The 22478-nt window shown below is 39.7% G+C and overlaps 1 protein-coding gene across 1 annotated transcript; it reads right to left on the reverse strand.

Annotated features, from left to right (window-relative positions):
• Positions 1-9255: 9255 nt before the first annotated feature.
• On the reverse strand, positions 9256-22478 carry adm2a (adrenomedullin 2a). Its single transcript, XM_034226947.1, has 3 exons — positions 22403-22478; positions 21918-22179; positions 9256-12667 (listed from the first exon to the last, which is right to left on the reverse strand). The coding sequence occupies exons 2-3, from the start codon at positions 22013-22015 to the stop codon at positions 12259-12261; spliced, it is 507 nt and encodes a 168-aa protein (XP_034082838.1). The 5' UTR covers positions 22016-22179; positions 22403-22478; the 3' UTR covers positions 9256-12258.

Raw genomic sequence — 22478 nt, forward strand, 5'->3', positions numbered from 1 at the left:
CTTTGTTGGAGGAGCCTGTGACCTACGTTTTGCATTGACATATCTACACTGTAGCTAAGTGCAACCCAGTCTCACGGCATTTCGTGTTATAGTCACGAAATTCATTTAATCTATTGATTCGTGTTCACCAACACGATTTTTGTCGTGTCACACAGAACGATTTTAAAAGCAATGTATTTCTATTGGTAGTATGTTTCGTGCCTGCACCACGTATTTTTGTCCGGTTACCAGAAGCTGTGTGGTTCATAAAAACATTTTCTTACTCAATATCTTACCCTAAGCCTAACCCCATCCCTTTTATTTTAAATTGTATAATGTCGGAGTTGTTTTGCCGTCCACGAGGAAAATGAGAGCCTCAGAATACTGAAATCTGTATTTAAAAAAAATAAAAGAATTTGTTATTATTTGGTGCAGGCACGAAACATACTACCAATATAAATACATTGCTTCTAAAATGGTTCTGTGTCAGAATACTGAAATCTGTATTTTTTTAAATATCTTTTTCCTTCTAATTTGCTATTTACATTGCTTTTAAAATCGTTATGGTGAACACGAATCAATAGATTCATTTCGTGACTATAACACGAAATGACGGGAGACTCTTTTGGCACGTGACATTAAAGCCTTAAATCTTGAATCTATTGAATTTGTATAGGAAGCAAACTGAAGCAGTAGAAAATATTTACATTATTTAAATGGGAATGATTTAAGTGCAGAACTGATAGCAGTGGTGGAAATATTTACAGTTCAGAGTTGTCTAAACAAGCTAGCATTATTTAAGCTAAGCTAAATTGGCATATTTCTCAAAATGTCCAACTTCTAAAGTGATATCAGTATATATTTGACTACTGTCACGTCCAAGGTGTTAAGGCTTCAAAGATACTTCTGTGTAACAAGAACTCAGGAACTTTAGTACTTTTTGGAGCGAGTCCCACCACACTCTCCTCCACAACTTCAGGACAGACTGCACACATGCTCAAAACACATGACCTCTCAACCCAATGCTTACATGCGTCCCCCCTTACTGAAAGAATGTCCCCATTTCCCAACATAGTCTATTGATTCGTGTTCACCAACATGATTTTTGCATTTTTTTCGTGTCACACAGAACGATTTTAAAAGCAATGTATTTATATTGGTAGTATGTTTCGTGCCTGAACCAAATAATAACAAATTAGAAGGAAAAAAAGATTTTAAAAATACAGATTTCAGTATTCTGAGGCTCTGAGCCATTTATTTTCCTCGCGGACGGCAAAAAAACTCCACATTATACAATTTAAAATAAAAGGGTTAGGCTTAGGGCTTGATATTGAGTAAGGAAATGTTTTTATGAACCACACAGCTTCTGGTCTTCCAAGACCCGACCGGACAAAAAGACGTGGTGCAGGCACGAAACATACTATCAATAGAAATACATTGCTTTTAAAATCGTTTTGTGTGACACGAAAAAAAATGCAAAAATTGTGTTGGTGAACACGAATCAATAGATTAAATTAATTTCGTGACTATAACACGAAATGCCGTGAGACTGGGTTGCATTTCCACACACATGGTGAGAACACAACAAAACATAAAAAAACAATACAACAACGAAAAACCTCAAAACTTAACAAAATTACACAATACCCTGCAGAACAATACATGTACGCATTAAAAAAAAAAATCTTTGAATAAAAACAAGGACAAACAAAACACATGACCTCTCAACCCAATGCTTACAATAATTAAACTAACTTCTTCTTCACATGAAAACATCTACCAAGACACAGACTGTGTGTCCTAACTAAACTAGGGCTGACGTTAGCTTGATGGCGTCAGATAGCAGAAATCTCAAGCTATCCAAAGTGTACATGTAAACACTGTAAACCCTAGACTTAAACAGCCAGCTTTGATTTGACTTTTGGAGGTAGAAGCAGAGAAACCGAAAAGCCTTGAAACCAATCAACAAGTTCTTCCTTATCTGGTTCGTTTTTATGTCAGTGTTACATCCCAAACTGCTGTCAAACACTGTGAACACTGTTGTGTGTATCTACACCGAAACATACAGGCTGCAGATGTCAATTGTAGCCAAAACTGCTCATCTGCTTATATCAAGGCTTCCTCGCTGATAAAGCTATTGTAATTCAATCAGGAGAGACGGTTTTGATGTGATGATACATATTTAATGCGCAGATACACAAATGAATGTGACAGTAGTTTTGGCGATTAGGCCCCGTTGTGCAGGAAGTATCATTCGGGAGGGTAGAACCGATCCGATGAAACCCCCCCGGGGTCTAGACACTGGTGGTGGTGAATGGATAGTTGGGTCGGTCTGAGGAGGAGTGGCTTAGCTTGACCCTGGATTCAGAGGGACGGGAGGTGAAAAGGGGTGGAGGAGGGTTGCGTTGAGTCACCTGAAATGACAGCTGTCGGAGGGGAAAGAGCACGGCACGCTATGATTGATAGGCTCTTGGGAATAGAGCGAAGTGATTGGCTAAGCTGAAGAGTGACGCCCCCGGTCACTTATTGAGAGGAGAGAGAGTAGACACATGGAGATAGAAATACTTGAATGAGTAAAGACGGTCTTCCTGGTTGAACTTGCGCTACGCTTCATAAGTCACACGCCGTACTATACAAGGGACTCCCGTCTGAAATCGAAGTCATTTTGTTAAGTTACAGACGTTACGGTGTTTGGATATATGCCACGTTCTCCATTACATACATGCACGATGCTTCTTACACATTTGAACCCAAACCACAAACTACCTTTCCAAGTAGTCCTCTTTCACACGATCAATAGAACAGTCACATGATTTAGGAGCGTGAAACTGCATTCATGTTTTAATAGCATGGTGATTTTGGGAGTCATTATCAACCCATGCTGTACTTTTGTTATTAGGACATGATGACATTATATATATGTAATTAAGATGCAGGAATGAACAAGCCTGCCATCAATCCTTAATCACTTCTATTTTCACATCCATGGCTGCAATCTGCAACCACCTCGTAAGATGCAACTAAATCGATCGGCAGAGGAGGGAGAAGTACTCAGATCTTGTACTTGAGTAAAAGTAGAAGTACTCAGATCTTGTACTTGAGTAAAAGTAGAAGTACTCAGATCTTGTACTTGAGTAAAAGTAGAAGTACTCAGATATTGTACTTGAGTAAAAGTAGAAGTACTCAGATCTTGTTCTTGAGTAAAAGTAGAAGTACTCAGATATTGTACTTGAGTAAAAGTAGAAGTACTCAGATCTTGTACTTGAGTAAAAGTAGAAGTACTCAGATCTTGTACTTAAGTCAAAGTAGAAGTACTCAGATCTTGTTCTTGAGTAAAAGTAGAAGTAGGCTACTCAGATCTTGTACTTGAGTAAAAGTAGAAGTACTCAGATCTTGTACTTGAGTAAAAGTAGAAGTACCCAGATCTTGTACTTGAGTAAAAGTAGAAGTACTCAGATCTTGTACTTGAGTAAAAGTAGAAGTACTCAGATCTTGTACTTGAGTAAAAGTAGAAGTACTCAGGTCTTGTACTTGAGTAAAAGTAGAAGTACTCAGGTCTTGTACTTGAGTAAAAGTAGAAGTACCCAGATCTTGTACTTGAGTAAAAGTATAAGTACTCAGATCTTGTACTTGAGTAAAAGTAGAAGTACTCAGATCTTTTTCTTGAGTAAAGGTAGAAGTACTCAGATCTTGTACTTGAGTAAAAGTAGAAGTACCAGAGTGTAGGAATACTCTGTTACAGTAAAAGTCCTGCAATCAAAATGTTAACCAAGTAAAAGTAGAAAAGTATTATCATCGAAATATAGTTAAAGTAACAAAAGTAAAAGTAGTAATTGTACAGATTGGTCCATTTCAGAATAATATATATGATATGTTTTATAATGATTGATCATGAAAGTGTTCTCAAAGCTGGTAAAGGTGCAGCTAGTTTGAAGGACTTTGTATACTGCAGGGTAGCTGGTGGATTTACTCCAGGTGGAACTGAAGTCTGATTTAACACTTGATTATGAGAGAAGGTCCTTCAAAATTCTTCCCAAAGTACTTTCAAGCCAACATTGCTTTGTTAATATCCAAACTTTAAAGGAATTCCTTGAGAAATACTTTCCTAATAGTGATTCATTCCAGAACTGATGGATTTATCTACGTTGTTAGTAAACTATTGAAGTTATCTATGGTTGACATTGCAATCCAGAGATTTTAGTAGATATGTTCTCGACAAGGGAATCTTCTAGCATAGTTCTCTACATACGTCACCCTCTTCCACACGTCCTCAGTCGTCCATTTCCACATAGTAATAGGCCAGGATTGGTGTAGTTTATAAGCAGTCTGCAGAATATGAGTATCAGCTGCATTCCTACAATGTGAGTTGTGAATACCTGAGATATACCAGCGTTAGTTGGCCTTGTTGGTATGTAAATGTTATGACACTGATGTGGATCTGGAGGTTTTTACAGACATATTTGTGAGGTGGTGACTGTGTCTGCCTTCTGTCAGTTTACCAAGCTCATATGGATGAACAGTGTGTGATCTGGTCAACTGTGGTTGTTATTACTTCCATCTATTCATTGACCTAAATGACATTTTCGCCATGACCCAATGGAAAAAAAATCATAAAATCTGATTGATATCGTCTGGTTTCCATAACCTGAAGTCACAGAACATCAACACGAAATTCTGAAGTGCTTCACGAGCTAATTGTTTTTCCTTGTATGGCCGGAATATTCCACTTACAGTATATCAACCCTGTTTCCAGCATTAACTCACTGCCAGCCTTAAGCAAATGACAAAAAGTCACTTGGAGTTAGAATTAGTAGAGCACACATCCGGTCAATTTGGCGACAGCAGACCATGAGTTGGATGGATTGTGTCTGTACATCTGCTGCAACATTTCCAGGAGCATTTCAGAGAAAATAAAGACTTGCATTATCCAGCTTTAGAAATATCCTCAAGGGTTGGATCAACTTTCTATTCTTCCACTTTCCTCAGTTTTTAGTCCTTGCAGATCTGTTGTGTGTAAATGGGAAATGGACCGTACTTATACAGCGCTTTATCCAGTCTGTACGACCCCTCAAAGCCCTTTACATACTACATGTCATCATCCACCCTTTCACACCTCATTCATGCAGAGCCACTTGCTCAAGGAATCTCTCACAACACACACAACACACACACACACAACACAACACACACACACACACACACACACACACACACACACACACACACACACACACACACACACACACACACACACACACACACACACACACACACCATTGGCCATCTGGAGCAACTCAGGGGTCAGTATCTTGCCCAGGGACACATCGACATGTTGACTGCATTTGCTGGAATCTAACCAACAACCGCACTTCCTCGAATCCATACTGACCCTAACTGTGTTTGGGTATTCCTCTTTTGTCCATGAGGCAACATTAACGCATCTGTGAGTTTCCACAAAGCTACGAATCACTGCAATAGGTTACCTATCTCCACTCACCAACACTTTAATAATTTAGTGAAGACTTTTGACCGTCACAATATTTAATGTTTTACCATTGGAGGATGTTGGTCATTTCCCTTTGCTAGAAATAGACTACAACTAAATCGTAGATGTAAGGACAGCTTGTTCTCTAACACAGTTACACAGTGTATGCTGGAAGACAGGCAGGAAGCATCATTTATTCTATTGGACATCTCGATATGTGTTATTTACATAGGGATGAAAAGCCAAGAGGTTCAATGGGTCGCTCTGTGTTCTCCCACATTAGCCATGCTATTAAAACTGTAAAGCTATTCCAATTAAACAGTGTCAGTACAGCACCTTCAACAAGCCTGCTTTGACCATCATGGGTTGTGGACATCTCTAGATAATGTCCAATATAGATCTATTAGCTGTAGTCAGCCACGGTCTTCTCAGGTCAAATTGTGTCGGAAAACTGCTTCTGGCAAAGACTGGATTCAGACGTGAAGCATTAAGCTGTACCCGGAATTACGTCAGTGCATATGTACCCAATGTGAGGCAAACATTAACCTGATCAAATAACACATAATGTAACAAAAACATAACCTTTGATTTGGACCTTCAGACCTCAAAAGACCCTGAAATTGTAAGCAAGATCTTTCAGTTAAAAGTCTGTATTTCAGGCTGAATTACGACTTCTAAAATCCTACATTTGATGAAATAGATCAGCAAAAAAGAAAAGAGTTATAGATTAAAGTACATTTGTTAGTGTGTGATACACATATGTTAAAGGGGCCTTAGAGAGAAACTTCCTCTGGAGGGAACACAGGCACCATTGACATGCACTAAAACCCAGTGGCGGCTGGTGGAAATTATTTTAGGTGGGGCTATTGTAATGGTAAATAAACCACACGGGGAACATTTTGAGAAATGACCCCTTAAATTATGACTTCTGGTGATGTTAGAGATATGAGAAGACTGATCAATACCTCCATAATCTTCAGTGTGGTTAGCTATGAATCTTCCAAAACTTCCAAATACCTTGTCCTGGACATAGTTTCTACAGTAAACTGTGCAACATTACAGTAGGCCCACACAAACTGCAGAACACCTGGGGGGTATACTACGAAGCAGGATTTTCGCTTAGCCGGCTAAATTCAGGGGAAACTCCGGCTTTCCGGTCCTAAGAAGCTGGTTCTCTTTTTAGCAGGCTAGATCTCCATGGTAACTTATGCTTAGCGGCTAACCTGGGGGGGTATACTACGAAGCAGGATTTTCGTTTAGCAAGATAACTTCTGGGATTTCCGGTACTACGAAGCTGGTTCACTTTTTAGCGGGCTAGATCTCCATGGTGACTTATCCTGGAACCTAGTCAATGCTCCGAAGCAGGATATGTTCCAGGATAAGAGATCAACTCAGCGAAAGCACCACGCCTGCTGACCAATCAGAGCTCAGTGTGCGGAGGAAATACAGTTTAAACTGCGGTTGCAGGAAAGACGGCCGGCCAAAATCACCGACTGTGTGAACGTGAAAATGAATAGAATATCACCTCCCATGTTCAGAGCAATCGGACTATTATAACTATCATTATACTATTATGTTAAGAAAGCTTAATTAAATATCTGCCACAACATAAGTAACCAGATCAAAGAAGTAACATTACGTAGCCTGTTCGCGGCACTGTGAGTGCAGACGTCGATGTGTCCCATTATCATTCATATCACATCATATCACATGCATCATAATGTATCATATATTTCCTTATCTGAGTCAGCCGAGCCGTATCTGGCCGTGCAACACTCACAGTGTCACAGACTGTATGCAGAAGTATTATTTTAAGCAACACATTAAGTTGAGGAAACACTCGAGTCAAATGTAATAAAAGTCAGATCGTGTCTTAGACGGGGCAGTGATATCATAAACCTGTTAATGTACGCATTCAAACACTTGTTCTGTTACCAGCTGTATTCACCTTACAGGTGCAGCTCTGTGGCTTTTATCCTGGATAAAGTGTTTAAGTCATGGATGTTTAAAGTTTAACTTCTTCATACGTCTAATATTATAGTTGACTTTTCATTCAGGAAGTATGACGCTGCGCTGTCAGTACGCTTCTCCATGTTTGTGATTGGTCGAATGCTCCAGATACCACCCCTTTTATGTGAACGCCTAACTAGATAGGACACGGCTGGCTTGAGCGAACGAGTTGATAGCCAGCGTTGTAGGACAGTTTAGCGAGAGCGGCTTTGTTTTGGATTAAGTCAACCGGATAACTCAAAACATATCCAGGATAGGTTGAACTAGATTCGTAGTATACCCCCCTGGTCGGGACCAGGTTAGGTTGCAGGCTAAGAGCTCAACTCAGTGAAAGCACTGCCTGCTGACCAATCAGAGCTCAGTGTGCGGAGTTTAAAGCGATCAAGTCATATTACAGGAGAAAGGAAATACAGAAAAACTGCCGTTGCAGGAAAGACGGCCGGTGTTGCAGTATAAGTTGAGTCATGACAACTGGCGACATTCTATTATTTTCGTCATAGGAATCCGGGGCGTGTACATTGAGGACCCATTGTTGACTTACCAGGAAATAAACATGTCGATCGCCTCGTTTGTCGTTTACGTTAATCTTTTGCTATATCTGCCTTCCTAAGATCACTTTGATGCACATTCAGTACTCGTATGTGAGGTTGTGAGTGAGAGGTGGATATCGTGACGCTTACAGGGAGGTATCGAACATTACAAAGTAGGTGACTGTGTGGATGCCTGTTCAAAACATAGCAAACTTGAATAAATCATTTAAATTATATATTTGTGTCCGACTTTCATTTGTACATCGTTCTTAATGTGATGTATAGTAGCTTTGATAGCTGTCCATACCTTCAGACAGCCTAAAAGTAAAACACAAGTTGTTTATTCACAGCCCGAACGCTCATCGAGATGACTGGATCACTCATGACAAGTTGTGATCAGCTCCGATTAAATTGTGATATCAATTCTGTAGCTATTCTCCAGGGAGCACGTTTTTTTTAATGAAATACCTTTATCCCTCTCATCACAACAAGACTGTGCAGGAAAAACAATTACATAGGCTACATGAAAATAACCTTGATTCATCGGAATGAAACACACAAACTATATTCCGAGATTTTATTTTAGATTATACATTTTACTGATACCAACTATATAATATTTACCTTGTTCATTAAAAATAAAAATGATTTTTAAAAAAAATATATATTTTAAATTGAATTTATAATCACAATCAAACATGTGGGAAGAGGGGGGGGGCGCCCCTAGCGCCTCCATGGGCCGGCCGCCACTGCTAAAACCTATACTTTAGGAAAGGGAAATCCCCAAATAGGATAATAGGGTCCCTTAAAGGAAAAAACGTAGCATAAATTGCCTCAAAATGTGATAAAAATACATTTTACTCGTATTTTATGAACATAATTTATTCAGTCTCTCCTGTTCTTTCGTCCTTATTCTCGTCTCTCATTTTCCACCTTGTGAAATGACCCAATAGCTCGTCTGATGTGGACTAAACGTGCTGTCACTCATTAACTCTGTCCAGTCATACGACCTTTAACGCTAACGTGGCTGCTCATGCCAGGATCACATGTTTCTCAATGTTTCATTCACTTTTTTTTGCCGCCCCCTATTAGATATGTTGGTTTTTGATGTGTAATGATTGACTTATATGAGGATTTTTGGGTCAAGGTCACTTTAGAGTTGAAATTATCAGAGTAATTTCCTTTGTGATTCATTTAAGTATGCCTTTATGTGTTTTAGTAATGCACACACACTTAAATCATACTCCATACTCACATTACAGTATAATTCTTTATTTTTTGTACAGAGTGAAGAACATTGACAAACAGTAACATTTTCACTACAGTTTAGACTTTGTTTCCTACCACAAGGTCACGTTGAAGGAACTGTGGAAAAGGTGAGATAAATAGTCTTTGGTGACATACAGATATTAACATACAAAGATAATTTAAATACATATTTAAATAGTTTGGCTGATGCACACAGCGTTCACAGTCATCGCTGACGTCTTCAAACATCTCAAATGCAACATTTACATAAAGGAACCCTAGCGTTCACACGTTTAAAAACAAGTAACATTAAGTTGTGAGAAACTATAGTGACAGCTGGTTGCGTTAAAGTGCTTTCCTGTGACCCTGAATCTACACTAACTTACAAAACGTCTATTCACTCATTCCTTCGCAACATGACAGCTGTAGGTGTTTTTTTACGGGGAGGTATTAGCGGTCGTGCTCACGCAACTTGGACATGACGCAACTTTTGACGTCACAAAAACAAAACAAAAGAGCACAGATCAAACACAGGAGATAAGTGTCCTGATAGCACATACGCACTTAATGTGTTTGAAATCATATTTAAAAAGTGAGGAGGATATATAAAAAAAGTGATCCACCAGGATTTTTTAGCGTTTGAAAAGCCTTTTAATCATCCGTCATGAGACATTAATTAGCTCCATTACAGCAGAGAGAGTGGCATGTTTGACTTCAGCAAGCCTTTGAACAGGTTAGATTTAAGACCAAGGATTTTAACCTCTGACCTCCATAATTATAGAGAGAAAGGAAAGGAAAAGGGAGAGCCAGGAAAGAGCAAAAAATAAGCCAAAAACACAAAGCAATATGAGAAGACAGATTAAGTTATGTTATTACAATAAGATGTAGATCACATGTAAAGTCATTCGATTTGTCAAGTATTGCCAGGTATTTGGTGAGTTCAAACTAATGCCTCTTAGGAATACCATACTTTGTCAAGTTATACGCAAAAATAGAGTAAAAATGATAATCCAGATAAAAGTGCACATAAAACAGCTCATGTATTCCTTCTGTATAAGTTAAGATGAGGCCAACATAAAGTAAAACATTTAAATTGAAGTTGGCAAATAATATGTAACATAATTGTGTTCCTTGCCTGTCAAATGTGAGAGCTTGAGTTATTTTCAGTCCGTGGCCCGTCCACTATTTCAGAGACAGACAAACATAGAAAGCCGGGAATGTCTGGGAATGTATTTTTGACGGTGCTTTGCTATTTTGAATACCTACACCTAGCATTATTGTCGCTATGGACTCATGCCATAACAAAAACAGTCGTTAGTGGGCATTTCACGACTACTTTAAACCCATGTAACAATAAGAGTGCACGTCATTACAGAATTGTGTTGTCTATAAGGAAATGTGAGGGACGGTTGTCCTTCATTTCTACATTCTTCTGCACCATTACTGCTGGACTTTCTAACGCAAAACAATGAAGGTATGTTGTCTAGCACTAGAAAAAGGGCATTGGAAATAGTTTCCATAATAAGAATCCATGTTAAATCCCCCAAAACATCATGGAAAGTAAGGGGATACCAGAAGTGTGTTTTAGGTGAGCCAACCATTGAATTATTGTAAACGTCAATGCTGAGGACCCCCCGCCTAAAGGGATATTAAACTGCTTTCAACCCAAAGTCTTGAAAACGTATGAATCACGTGAAAAGGCAAACATCTGGCCTCCTGCAGAGAAAAAGCCTTGATCTTTGGCCCCTCCAACAGGCTACTATAGAGCAACACTGAAACTGATCCTTTTGGGTTTTCTATGACTCCTTCTCAAGGCTGCTGCCCCTCTTCTTTCACATTTTCATTGCCAGCGTTGACTGTAAGTCCTCCGAATGCTCCGGTGTAACCAAAGTGCTGTGGTTTGTTTCAAAAGTAAACTGTGGTCCCGAAAAACACAAAGCTATAGTGGAATATTTAAGGGATGTCCGTGTTCAGTTGTTAACGTTGACCAAAAAGGGAGGCGCACAAAAAAATTGTTCATCGGGTTGTTTACGGGGTCTTTGGGAATACATTGGTTTTGACATGGCTCCAGCAGCTTGAAATCCACATCAGGGGCTTGTAAGTGTTCAATGAACTGTTGGAGGGGTCAGAGTTCAGGCAGGAGCAGAACCTAAGGATGGTGTTGAGGACCACCCTTAATACTTAGTCCATGGTGGAAAACAAAGACTTGAACATCCTTCAAAAAGCAATCAGTCTCTGGTTGGTTAGTGCTGCAGGATATTGAATATACCAGGGAAATCTTTCAAAAGTGGACACAAGTACTAAAATTGGCAAATAAAGTCCTTTGAGGGTTTCTCTTTTAAAAAAGCCCGTCAAAAATCCAAGATGGCTGCCATTTTCAAGTGTTTAAAATGCCATGAAGAAGCCCGGTAGAAGTTTCTAAAATTGACTTCCCCATAGTCCAAAACAAATAATTCAATACTGAAATCACCGAAATTGGTGAAGTTGTTCAAATTCTGGTGTAAAATATAGTTTTTATCGGCTGGAAATGACGACCATTTTGGGTAAAATGTCGCAATTTTGTGGCTTTTTTAAATAAATGGCCCAATTTTGGTGCTTGTTTCCACCTTTTGAAAGATTTGTACAGCTGTCTGCAGCATTAGTGGGAGAACTCACATTGGCGGTGATGATATTGAATTCAAACTGAAACTAGGGAGGCAAAACATAGGAGTATAACTATCATATTTAGATAAATAAACAAGGACTACATCAAAAACTAATTCTACAAATAATACATTAAAAGATAAATAAATGGAGATCTGGATACACTGAAAGAACTGAAACGTTGACTTTAATTAAATGTATTATGTCATTAAGTTAGTTGAAAGCCATAATATTAAGTTGAACCTAATATTTGAACTTAATATTATTGCTTTCAACCAACCCAATACAGTCATGTGAAAGTCAACAGTTCAGTTTTTTCAGTGTTAGACTTGCTGTGGGTGTTTTTTGGGGGTGTTTACTTTCTCATCCGTAACTATGGGGGCTCCTGGGGTTGATGGGGGAGGAGTCTTCTCTGCCGCTCTGACCAATCAGCTGATAGAGCCGATGGCTGAGGTTTTGCACTTGACAGGTTCCCAGGACGCAACCGACTCTCATCAGCTGGGCGTTTTGGGGGTAATGGCGACTACTCCGCGGTCCCGAATGAGCACGACGACGAACTCTCGAAGACCTCGGAGACTCATCCCTGGGTCGAGCCCATGCCAGACTTGGTGGGGATGTGCGAACTCCAGAAGCTGGTCGGAGTCTCAGGAAACCAGGCAGCCATTTTGGGGCTTGTTTCAGGGCTGAAGAAGGGACGTCGTTGTGAGTCAGGCTTCTTGAAGGTCTAGTGTTGTCCTCTGTAAGACCCATGAGCTTGTTGATGATGTCCAACCTGAGGAGAAACAAAAGAAAGCCGTGTGAGTCTTTCATTCATATTGTAAAATTGCAAAATGGAGGAGAAAGCTGTTGCCTGGAGACAATGCTTTGGTCTCTGGTTCAACATTTTGTTCTACGTTCTACTAGTTCAAGATTTTTCAAGATTTTGTTCTATGACTACTGTTCTAATACGTCAGTAAATACCCCGTTCTTGATAAACCAACATTCCCAATCTTAGCTATTCAGTTCAACACAACTTTGAATGAGCCTGTATTTTCCCGTCACGCTTCGCCAATGCATAGCAGGGTGATAGACTGAGGACGGTCATGCATGCACCTGCCATCATTGTTACTATAACAACTAATGTTTTAGGGACACAGGTAATTCTGCAGAAATCCGATTAGGCGTACAAAGCAGCTTTGATAAACAAATCATTATTGCATGCTGTCTGAACACAGAGGGGCCCATGAACACCATGTCATCTCCTAATATACAACCAAAGGGTTCATGGCTTTTCACATGTTGCGAAAAACCACAGAGGCGGCTCTGAGTGTGCCTCGCTTATTACATTATACAAAACCAGCACCTCATTGCATTTTAATGCCCAGCTGGGATCCAGAAAACGGTTGCTATGGGAGATTAAACCAGCTGAGGCTCAGTGGGGCTAAAAATACATAAGAGAAACTTAACTGGACTGACTGATCTCTGCACAGCAGCCACACATTTTCACTCTTTAACGGCTCACTTTATCCAAATTGCAAAATACATATTTTCCTTATAACTCCTAGTAGTAGTAGTGGTAGTAGTTTTGAGAATCTATGGAAACTGCTAGTACCACCATAAGACCTATTCATTGGCTGCAATTCAAAATAATGTTGTATGTGTTGTCTTTGTACACATTTTTGTAAGTAGAAAGTAATTCCACATTGAAAAAACTGAACCGTTGACTTTAATTAAATGTATTATGTCAGCAGATTTCATACAACTGTATTAGGTTAAGCAATAACATTAAGTTAAACCTAATAGTTGTTAAAAACGTTATATTGTTGCTTTCAACTTACCTAATAAAGTTATGTGAAATGGTTGACATAATACATTAAATTAAAGTCAACGTTGCAGTTTTTTCAGTGCAACTCAAGCTGTTGACAGGGATTTGTGTGCGTGGTCCAGAGCAAACGGGATGTCATTTCCAGAAAGACAAGATGCTTATATGCGCATTCACACCGCAGTACTTTTCCCACAAAGTTTCATCAGAACTTAGTTCATGAGAACTCTTTAGTTCTCATGAACTAAGTACAGATCGCGTTCACACCGGAATAAGTCCCTGGGGGAGGATTAGGCAAATGAAGCCGCTGACGTCACTTCTTCTTCTTCTGCTTTGGGTTTACTGGCAGGCCGCAAACCACTTCACGGCGTATACTTCTGCCCAAAGTCCCCGGCCGGAAGTCCCCGGAGTTGGGGACTGGCTTCAGTAGAAGCTGCTGGGAGTCCCAGCAGCTTCTACTGAAGCCTTCCGAGTAAATCGCCAGAACGCCGACACCTCCTCATTTCCACCGCTCCCATGTTTTATTTTGTGTTGCCATAAGTTAGTCTCTCTGCGTTTCTGCGCTGGGCTAATGCTAATAATGCTAATGCGAGGATAATAAAATGGCGGCTTCACAAAACTTTTTGGGAGTTTTACGGGGCGTGGTTTGCAATCCGCCCAGCCAATCAGAAATATAGCTCTTTTCTCACAAGAGAGCCGCACGAAAGTCCCTGCTAGGGGGTAAAAAGGTTCTCATGAACTAATTTTAGTACCGGCTCTTTTTGGTGTGAACGCGACAAAAGAGTTCTCATGAACTAAGTTCTCATGAACCTTTGTGGGAAAAGTACTGCGGTGTGAATGCGCCTAATGATATGTTCAAATGTCACTTTTTTCAGCGCCACCGTTCAGCCGCCACGACCAACTGGCCATCTGTTCATTGTTTGACCAAGACTTCTGGCAACTTGACCCTGCAGCTTCTTCCCTGAACTGTCCCCGCTGTGTTTGTACAGAACAGCGTGACTCAGGTCGGTTACCTCTGCTGAAAGTCTGGGAAAAGCAAAAGGGATAGCCAGCAGATAAATAGGATGAACATGTTGCATATTAGCAAAAATATCTGCTGTTGCTTTGAAAGGAAAAACTGCATCAGGTTTCTCAATATTTTCCAGAAGCATAATCGAATTATAAAAAGTCTGTGTGAAGTGCTGAATGTTTATTATTTCACCATGAACTCATCCTTTCTGGTTGGAGGTTGATGTCTCAGTGCGGTGGTTGCTTTGGGATCCCTGTGTGAAATGTGAAGCTAACAGCATTAAGTCTGGAGAGGACCAGCTGTGCAACACTGTCAGTGGCTGAATAAATAGTTGCGTAATGCCACAGACGGAGGCGAGCACTATTTCAAGGGCAGACTTGGTGTGCCATAATGCCACATCACCAAGTCACACCCATCTGCAGAGAGAGAGAGCCGTATTCGACTGTACAGGAAAGCTATTTTCACAAGAGAGCACTGGTTTACAAAATCCCACCAAAACAGAAAAGGACCTGACTACTTCTTCCACCTCTGGTTTATAAAGTGCTCAGGTAATGGTACGTAGTGCTCAGGTGGTACATATCATTTTTGTAAAGCCATATCATTTTTGTAAAGCACTTTGTTGAAAGGTGCTATATAAATAAACTTGCCTTGCCTTCCCTTAATCATTTGTGAAATGAAATAAATGAGCACACACTACACCTGGAGCCTTTGGGCCCCATGGATTATGAGAGTTTGGATCACTTGGCAATCCGGATCGGATAAACGGGAGAAGATGGATGGATGGATGGATCACTTGGCAATCCAGCTTTGGCAGTAAACACTAGAAAATCTGTCCCTTGTCAATGACAACCATGCTTTCACCTCTAGAGTATCTGCTAGAACAGTGGTTCCCAGCCTGGGGCGCTTTTTTAACATATAATTGTAAGGCAATACTTGATTGTCACTAAAAGCCTTGTCTCTATATTACAATAAAATATAAAAAATAATTGACTAATTCATTTTAATAAAAATTCAAGTTAGTATTAAAGGCATAAAAAGACAGAAATGTATAATTCTTTCTTTAATAGAAATGTTTCTTCTGCTCGTAAAGTGTCCAAACCAGGCTTGTCTGGATAAGCGCATTTTAAAAACATAGTCATTGTCCATGCCGGTTTCAGTTGGATTATTTGTCACAGTTGCTCCATTTTGTAGATTATTTACGACTTTTGAATCCACATAAACACATCGGCAAAATCCGGCTTACTTTGAGCATGTGTTTTAAACAGTTTAATCCCTTTGTGAATTGTTTCCACTTGTGCCGTCCTTTCATTTCTTCATACAGCGGGAATCCAAATGAATTAATCCTGAGTCCAATAACCATCAAAGTCACTCCAATAGTGCTCCTTAATTTACGCTTTCATCCTCCTTTAACAAAATACTTCACATTCATCCAGTTATGACAGTAGTTGTAGCATTTAGAGACTTTTAAACTTTAATGCCCCCCCCCCCCCCCTTGTGTGTGTGTGGGGGGGGGGGGCGCAACTTCCAACAGGAGTCATTTGGGGGGGCTCTTGGGAAAAAAGGTTGGGAACCACTGTGCTAGAAGTACTACCCTACCATTTCTTAACTCTAATTCTCTTTTAGTTTCATATTTCATGTTGACGCCTGCATGTAGTTTGTCTAGCTCCAGTTTTATCCTCTCAAAGACTATACTCTTTTCTTCCAGAAACTCTTGCAGTAGAGAACTCTTTCACGCTGTCACATTTAATCTCACAAGACAAGTTAATTTGGCTTTAAGCAGCCAAGTCCCACATCTCCATGAGCAATGGAGATCTCTGTGATTGGCAGACAACCAAAGATATTCAAGCTGCTTTGTCGTTAGTTGTTCAACCAGCTGTAGTTATCTCCATGACTTGCAAGGTCTTAGCTTAAGTGCTTCAAACAGAACTTACTTTTCTATTCCAGATGATTGCTAATAATTGTGCAATTTTATATTAGGCCAAACCGATCCCAGTGTGCTGCCTTGTTTGGTTCTTGTTCTGTTTTACCTTAAAGCGTTGCTTGCATCATCTGCCATGCCCTTCCTTTCAGAGGGTGGACTCTCCCTAAACCTTAAGAATGGGTTTAGCTGGAAATTAATGGTTTGTTACGACGTGTTACAAGCATCTGTCGGACATGTCAAAACTGTTTCTTGCGGCACTTCTTGAAGGCAGCCTATCATCAAATAGCAACGTTTCATAGGCGCTAGGAGCAAGTGCTGATAGTCAAAAGTCTAAGAAGGAATGGGACAAACAAACACAGGACTTTTCCCCAACCAACATTTTTATCCTGAACCTGACCAAGTGTTATTGTAAGGGTAGGTTTGGGGTTAGGGTTAGGGTTAGGGTTAGGGTTATGGAGCGCCATGGTTTGAATCCAAATGCATCAGACAGTAAAGCCAAAGAGTCCTGACAAAGTGTTCGTATGTGAAGCGTTAGGAATGACAATTTGCAAAGGTTGGATGGCCAAACATCGATTTAAGTGGGCATGACATCTCGTGAATGTCCTCAAATTTCAGTAACAGCCCCCTAATCCCAATGCTAAAAAGGTGTAAAGGGAATTGTTTCCAAAGTGATTCTACCGTCCAATAACAACAACCATTGGGAAAAGACCTTCTGAACCCTAACCCTAGTACCGTAGAGGCTGAGCTTAATCAGCAGTACATAAGGTACATTCATTAGTAATCTCTAAACAGGAAACAATAGTGGGATTGTTGTTGGTGTTTATTACAAACAAAACACTTTTCTTACTTGTTTGGGAGCAGTCCTGCTTTCATAACCTCTTAAATTGTATGTGATTAACTTAATGCAAGCCAAACCGGACATTGAATAGTTAGTAAAGCCAGTAAAAGACCCAGATGCCGGGTTATACAAAAATGATATGTCTGCTCTGATATCAGTGGACAGTATGGTTCCTCTTTTCTCAGAGGCCCCATTTGCTTCTTGAATCTTTTGATGCACAATCCCACTACAAGCTTATATAATATACATGTGCATGCCTCCACAATGGTGTGTCTTTCCATGTGAAGGAAACTGCTCTTTAAAGGTGGATTTAGCTCTTAATCCAAGGTGGAATTCTTTGCCGGCTTTCACTCTCCTCAACCTCAGCGTGTGTTCGGTCGGATTTACCTCCATGAAGCCACACAACTGTTTATTCCACACATATATTTCCAAGCCAAAAGTCCTGTTTTACAAGACATGCAAGAAGAGGCCTCTGATTGTCAGCAGAGCTAGTCCTGGTTTCAATCATTCTGCAAGCATATTTTTCTGAGACTGAACTCACAATAAAGAGATAGTGATGTACTTGTTGTTCATTGATAAGGTGTCAACATGTCAGAATAGAGATTAAGAGGATGGACCAAAAAGCCACCTGTCACAACAAAGCAGGAAGCCAGCTTGTTGAATTCAGTCTATTTTTCAGGTAAATATTATGCGAAGAGTTGAACCCTACATTTTGCAAAACCAAGTATAAAGGTTTTGCTTTAACAGTCATGTATCATGCCCAGTTTCAGACGGATCTTTGCCGCAAATCAGCTTTATAAGTCTTAAGTCTGGACGCAATGAGCGGCCTTTCCACTTATGGAGTTTCGTTATGCTGCAGAAATGTTCCATGACAAAAGAATGCCCCACATAAAGTGACAATGAAGGGTATGTGTTGCGTGTGATCCAAGGAACATGCGATTTCTCCTTGTTTGGACAGCGCGTTATCGCAGCATCTTGATGGGATTTTGTCGTGTCCTTATCGGGACACAAAGGCATCGCATGGCCTCAAAGACAAAACAGGGAAAGCATGAAAGACATCTGAGCTCAGACATTGTCCGTGTCCAGCAGGAGGAAGACATTTTAACTAGTCATGTTTTGTTATTATCATGCTGTCGACATGTTTTCTGGAACAGAACAGGATGTGCTGTCGATGGAATTTAATGTCCTCATAAAATCCACACGAGACATTTATGGAAAAACAATAAACAAGGAGAGAGATATGTGGATGCTGGTGAAGCGGGAGAATTTACGGACGGAGGGAAACCTCTCACATTGCTGTTAGAGGGAAATATATTTGAATATACTGTGACACTGTTAAGGCCTTTTAAGAATGACACCATGCTCAACAACACGGGGGTTGGCAGTCAGCTTCAGGCACATTATTTTAAGTCCGAATGGGAATTATCGATCCACATGAAGTCTGATCTAAAGGAAGGACTAACATTGCATTGATTTGGACCACCATTGTGAAGCCAGTGATTGATCTTGTTGTTGTATTGGTGATTTGTTGCTGCTTTGTCAAGGTTTAGATAAGCTTTAAGCATCCTGAGGCTGCTTTAAGTCCATGTGGTGCATCTTTTTAGTTTTTACTAGGACGTTACTTAATGTCCTGTTGAGATATGAAGCAATCTATTTATATTACATACAACTTCTGAACATTTTCTCCCAGACTGAGAGATATAAAACCTCAGTAATGATGACCCATGCCGGTAATGACAGATTCAGACAGAACGGAAGTGGAGGACAGAGCAACACAACCAGCAAATACACTTCCCTTTATCTCGGTGGGATTCAGAAGCAGGTATTCAATAACACAAACAAGAGCAACAGATGGCGACCTGAAGGAAAATATCACACCGAGATCTTCTTACACTGTTGTATAATCAGTATAACATTTCTTTAAAAGCTTTTCTTCACAACTGTTGGATCATATCAATTACCTTTGTAACTGATTTAACCAGCACCACCACATCAGCGCTCTGCTAGTCTCATGGTAAAAGTCCATACTACAAAACTGCAGCTGGGGATCTTTGTTCCTCGTGTCTCTCTCTACACTAACTGTCGATGGAAAATACCCGATATAATCTAATAAAAAAACACTGAAAAAATCACAGCTGTCTTCAAATAATAGCACTGCTGCATCATTCCTGATTTGTCAGCTAGAGCTGCATTGACAAGTCGAACAATAATCGGCAACTATTTTGATGATAGATTTAACGTTAAAGTACATTTTTTTACGCAGAAATGTCAGCTGTTTTGACTTCAAATATGGAGGTGTCGTGCTTTTTCTGGACTGACAAAACAAGACGTGTAAAGACATCAACTTGGACTCTGTATTGTTTTAAAGTGTATAGACTAATATAGAAAATAAATAATGAAAATAATCGGAAAAAAATTATAATTATTATTTTTTAAATTAAAAAAAATGTATATATATATTTTATTAAATAAACTAAACGCTTTCATTTTAAGTTGTGAGTTTAGTGTTTTTGACCCTAAGAAACAGATGCATCAATCAATAACAATAATCCCCCCCCCCCCCCCCCCCCCCCCCCCCCGCTCAGGCAGCACCCCCCCAAAGCAGTAAACCTATGGAAAACACTGACCAGGGTAGTTTTCAGGGGCCTCCTTGCCTTTTTCTTTAGGGCCCCCACATAACTTGGCCCTCATTTCTTCCTCGTGCAAACACAAGCATCTGTAGATCCAAACTCCACCAGAAGAGGGCATTCAAACACCAGCTCTTCCACATTAATCAAAGCAAAGATACTCAGGCGTGTTGCATCGTGGCTTTCCTCACTCATTAAACCAGGTAGACTGTACTCACTGCGTGTGTCAGACCGCCACTTACAGAGTGGAAAAGTACAGGTGAAAGTCACGGGATCCTTTACAAAGGTCCTTCTCACAATGCTGGGATTTACTAATTGCGGGAGAAACTGGTTGTTCCACTTTGGAAATAATAAAACAGAATCACAGGGAGATGAACCCAAACAAACCCCTTTATAAACTCGTGTGATCGTTGATGGAATCGAAAGTGATGCTTATAAATGACTTTTGTTGTCAAATATGGCTCACATGATGTACAATAGATGTAATCTTGCACAACCTCATGATCACTTGCTCTCAACTTTAACCTAATTTGTGCTCGACTAATGTGAAAAGTGGGGTCCGATTGGAAACAATAAAAAGGTCACTGTGAACTGAAACTGAAAACAAGTTATATTGTATAGAATAAAATAGATTTATTTGGTTTATTTGAATATGCCTGAGACTGTCACGCAGCAGCTGATCCAGCAGAGTTTATCAAGGAGGGAGATTTTTCCCCCACTGTATCATGAGAGCCTTTGACCTTGCAGTTGTATCCATTATCTGCCCGACACAACATCACTTTCACTTTTACACACAGTAGCCTGCTTTGATTTCATTGCTCAACTCTGCCTTCAGCTGCGTTGACTTAATAGATAAAGTTAACAAAAATATTAAAACAAGAAAAAAAGATTTAGAAATGCAGTCATGCTTTAAACGGGTGAAAAATGATCTGTTGGCTTGAATTGCAAAAACTTTGTCGCTTAATGACGTGGCATATTTACAGGCTAATGTCATTAAAAAAAAAACACAATTGAATACACAATCGCATAATTTAGATGGATGATACTTACATTTTGAGGTACTTAAATGTTACTTAAGTATTTCCATGTTGTGCTACTCTGTACTTCTACTCCACTACATGTATTTAATCCCTTTAGTTACTTCACAGATGTGGATGAATGATGTGAAATATAATCAAGTGTTAAATCAGACTTTAGTTCCACCTGGAGTAAATCCACAAGCTACCCTGCAGTATACAAAGTCATTCAAACTAGCTGCACCTTCACCAGCTTTGAGAACACTTTAAAGATCAATCATTATAAAACAAATCATATATATTATTCTGAAATGGACCAATCCGCACAATGACTACTGAAAAATGGAAATAACCATGCGCTTTAAAAGCCAAACAAGCAGGTAAAATGGCAAAGTAGTACCTTTTTAATTGCAGATAATAGGTAGTAATTAATGGAGTAATGAGGCTCCAGGTATGTTTATACATGGGAAGAGCATGAATACAACGGGGTGTCCTGCTCCTACCTGTCAGCTTAAATGCGTTAACTTTCTGAATAAAATGAACAAAAATACATTTAAATACGGAAAGGTGAGATTTAGGAATGCTGAGTCATGTTTAAAATTTATGAAAAATTATCTATTGGCTTAAATGCGAAACCTTAAACCGCCTTTGTAGCTAATTTAAATTGACAAATGGGAATAACTCTGCACGTTGAACGCCAAACAAGCCGGTCAAAGTGGCAAAGTAATGCCTTCCAATTGCGCATGGAGCAAATGATGTACATTAATGGAGTAATGCGGCTCCAGGTGCGTTTATCATGGATCTTCCTACCTGTTGCTGTCGGGACTTTCTTCCGCCGATAGAGCCAGCAGCTGTTGGAGGGAAAGCAGGCTGATGCAATACACAGCAAGCCGGATAAGGGGCTCCATCTCCGGCCAAAAGTGGAGCAGTTACTCCCTCTCTGCGGAGGGGGCGACTGCAGGCACTGAGTGAGGTTTAATCCCAAAACAGGGAAAAAAGTAAGGAAAAAAAAGAAATATGTTCCCAAGAGTGTGTCTCAGATATCCAAATGTGTCAGGATATTAGATGAAACCTTTGGAAAAAGCAGAAGTTATAATAAAAAGTCAATTAAGATGTTGAATATAGCAGAAATGAATGGATATTTCATTTTAAAACACACCAAAAAAAGGGAATTATATATTTGTTATAACCCCCGTTAAATACATTCTTATGAAAATGTTAAAAATCCATGATGCTAATACTTTTGTAATGAATGAATAAACCTTCACATAACTAAATAAAGATATAGGTCTTACCTTGTTGGTAGTTGTATTTCAGATATTGGGTTAATTTTCAATGTTTTACACGCGTGTTGGTCAAGATCAAGTACGC

The sequence above is a fragment of the Gymnodraco acuticeps genome, unplaced genomic scaffold (genome assembly GCF_902827175.1).
Source record: "Gymnodraco acuticeps unplaced genomic scaffold, fGymAcu1.1, whole genome shotgun sequence".
NCBI lineage: Eukaryota > Metazoa > Chordata > Actinopteri > Perciformes > Bathydraconidae > Gymnodraco > Gymnodraco acuticeps.

Bases quoted from the DNA above. Each gene is read 5' to 3' on its own strand.
- adm2a (XM_034226947.1), bottom strand. From the start codon at position 22,015: ATGGAGCCCCTTATCCGGCTTGCTGTGTATTGCATCAGCCTGCTTTCC. The intron at 12,668-21,917 runs GTAGGAAGATCC...GTTTCTCCTCAG, and splicing joins GAAAGTCCCGACAGCAACAG to GTTGGACATCATCAACAAGC.